The sequence below is a fragment of the Colobus angolensis genome, unplaced genomic scaffold, assembly GCF_000951035.1.
Source record: "Colobus angolensis palliatus isolate OR3802 unplaced genomic scaffold, Cang.pa_1.0 Scaffold135, whole genome shotgun sequence".
Taxonomy (NCBI): domain Eukaryota; kingdom Metazoa; phylum Chordata; class Mammalia; order Primates; family Cercopithecidae; genus Colobus; species Colobus angolensis.
Window position 1 is genome coordinate 3,505,149 of NW_012114433.1, and position 2,468 is coordinate 3,507,616.

General features: G+C 50.4%; 1 protein-coding gene across 1 annotated transcript in view; it reads right to left on the reverse strand.

The window, feature by feature from the left end:
• CCZ1 (CCZ1 vacuolar protein trafficking and biogenesis associated homolog (S. cerevisiae)) overlaps positions 1-2,468 on the reverse strand; it is a 41,347-nt gene that overhangs the window by 2,805 nt on the left and 36,074 nt on the right. Inside the window, exons 10-11 of the mRNA XM_011934410.1 lie at positions 1,709-1,742; positions 661-778 (exon numbers count right to left, since the gene is read on the reverse strand). Coding sequence (XP_011789800.1) covers positions 661-778; positions 1,709-1,742 — 152 coding nt within the window. The remainder of the gene's footprint in view (positions 1-660; positions 779-1,708; positions 1,743-2,468) is intronic.

The window sequence follows — 2,468 nt, forward strand, 5'->3', positions numbered from 1 at the left end:
AAAAATTAGCCCGGCATGGTGGTACACGCCTGTAATCCCAGCTACTCGAGAGGCTGAGGCATAAGAATCACTTGAACCTGGGAGGCAGAGGCTGCAGTGAGCTGCAATCAGGCCACTGCACACTCCAGAGCCTGGGCGACAGAGTGAGACTTTGTCTCAAAAGCTAGGGACGAAGAATTCAAGGACGTTTCAGTGTCTAAAGAGTTACAGGAGCGAATCCCGCCTCTCCCACTCAGTGTAGACCCTTCAGGCTGCCACACTGAGTACCCAGGCCCAGTGCCCCACATCCCAGCCAGTTTCCCCTACACATTTTCACACAACGAGAGGCAAAATGCTTTCAGTCTGCGCACACCAAAACCATGCTGACTACTGCCCATGTGAACGTCACCATCGGGGCCAGTGAAATGGGATGTTCCAATCGGCGGGGAGCTGAGGGAAGGTATTTAACAAAAGACCCAGCCCCAGCTGCCATCACGGGGCAGAAAAACTCAGGTCGGTTTCCCCAGGACCCTTTCCGACAGGCCTGAATGGCACGTATCACCGTTCTCTAGATCCCACGAGAGCACAGGACTGTTACCACCACCCACATCTGGAAGGAAAACTACGTGTGTTTTAACAGCCGCTCAATGCCTGAACGTGAACAGAAAGTAAAGTACAAACCCAGACATCCTCTTGTTGATGTTAAACTGCTCGCAGATGTCAGAGGCCAGCACCGTGAGCTGGGGCCCGACGACGCTGTCCAGTCTTCGGCAAAAATCTAGCGTTGGCTGGATAGAGGCTGGCGAGTCATGACAAAACAAACCGGTAAGATTCATGTGACTGTCCGATGCTGATCAACTGTATTCAAACGAAAACGTCACTGATCTGGGAAAGCAAACAATGAAACGCTCAGGCCCCTCCTGCTCCTCAATACAAGAGAAACAGAACACGGAAAACCGGTTAGGTTTCTCTCACTGGGAAAAGGTGACTTTTTTTCTCTCACTGGGAAGAGGTGCACCCCGTGGGGTGGTAAACGGCTGCCGACCCCAGAAACGCCTCAGAAGGTCGTATGTTTAACAAACATGACATAGCACTCACGGGCCAGGTGCTGTTTGGTGCTTCACACACATGACCTCATTCAATCCTCAGAGCCCCCCGAGAGAGGTACCACTGCCGTCTCCAGCTCGCGGTCAGCAGGGCACAGAAAGATGCCCACATTCTGCTGACAAGTGGAAAGACTAGGACTTAAAAAATAGGAGCAATGGCTAGTTCAGGAGCCAGGGGGGTCCCAGATGGGGAACAGGCTCCTCTCTGTGCCTCTACACTGCTGACGACAACACATTCGTCATTTAATGGGCTGGGTGTGGGGGCTCACGCCCGAAATCCCAGCACTTTGGGAGGCTAAGGTGGGGGGATCACTTGAGCCCAGGAGTTTGATACTAGCCTGGGCAACATAGCGAGACGCTGTCTAAACAACAACATTAGCTGGGTGTGGCCGTGTGGGCTGGCAGCTCCCAGCGACCCGGGAGGCCCAGATGGGAAGATCACTTGAACGCAGGAGGTCGAGGCTACAGTGAGCTACGATCGTGCCACTGCGCTCCAAGAATGAAACCCCGTCTCAAACAAAATACCCCCAAACAACTGAAACCCCCAAAACATATCATTTAAGAACAGGACGCAGCAAAGTACAAAAAGCTTAGGCTGAAATGAGACTAAGGCGCGTACCCACCGTCGATCATAAAGCACACAGCCGCACTCATGGCCTGGGAAGAGAACAAACCTAAAGTTATGAAACGGTAGAAAAAAGGAGACTTTCAAATAATCACAATCTGTTCAAAGTCAACAGGGCCAAATCAACGGTAAAAAGATGCTTTTCAGTCAACCAGAGCCATCTGGACACCGGCTGCCCATTCCGAGATGCGAGAGGAGCGCTGTGCACCTTGTCAGGTGTGACAGTGCCTGTGGGGAGGTGACCACAGACGTCCTCATCAGAGAGCAAAGGAAAGTGTCCGTGACTGACATGAGGACTTAAAATGCTCTTGCAAACCCAACAACACAACACAGAGAGGCAACAAAACCAGAATCTTATTCACTTGTGTGATGGGGACTTAGGGGCTCACTGTTTTCGTCTCTCTGTGTATATTCCAGAGAGAACTGGCAGAAACTATCAATTATTCTGTGATGATTTCCACTGACACAAGTTTACAAAGACAGCAAATGGATATCATCTTGTCTCACTTTATTATAGCAAATAATTGCAGTTATGACATTAGACATAGCAACCTACAACAACCAGGACCACAGATAACCAAAAATGTTTAAAATTTATCAAAGCAATTATGGTTAAAAAAAGGCTCAACAGGCCGGGCGCGGTGGCTCACACCTGTAATCCCAGCACTTTCGGAGGCTGAGGCGGGTGGATCACGAGGTCAGGAGATGGAGACCATCCTGGCTAACACGGTGAAACCCCGTCTCTACTAAAAATACAA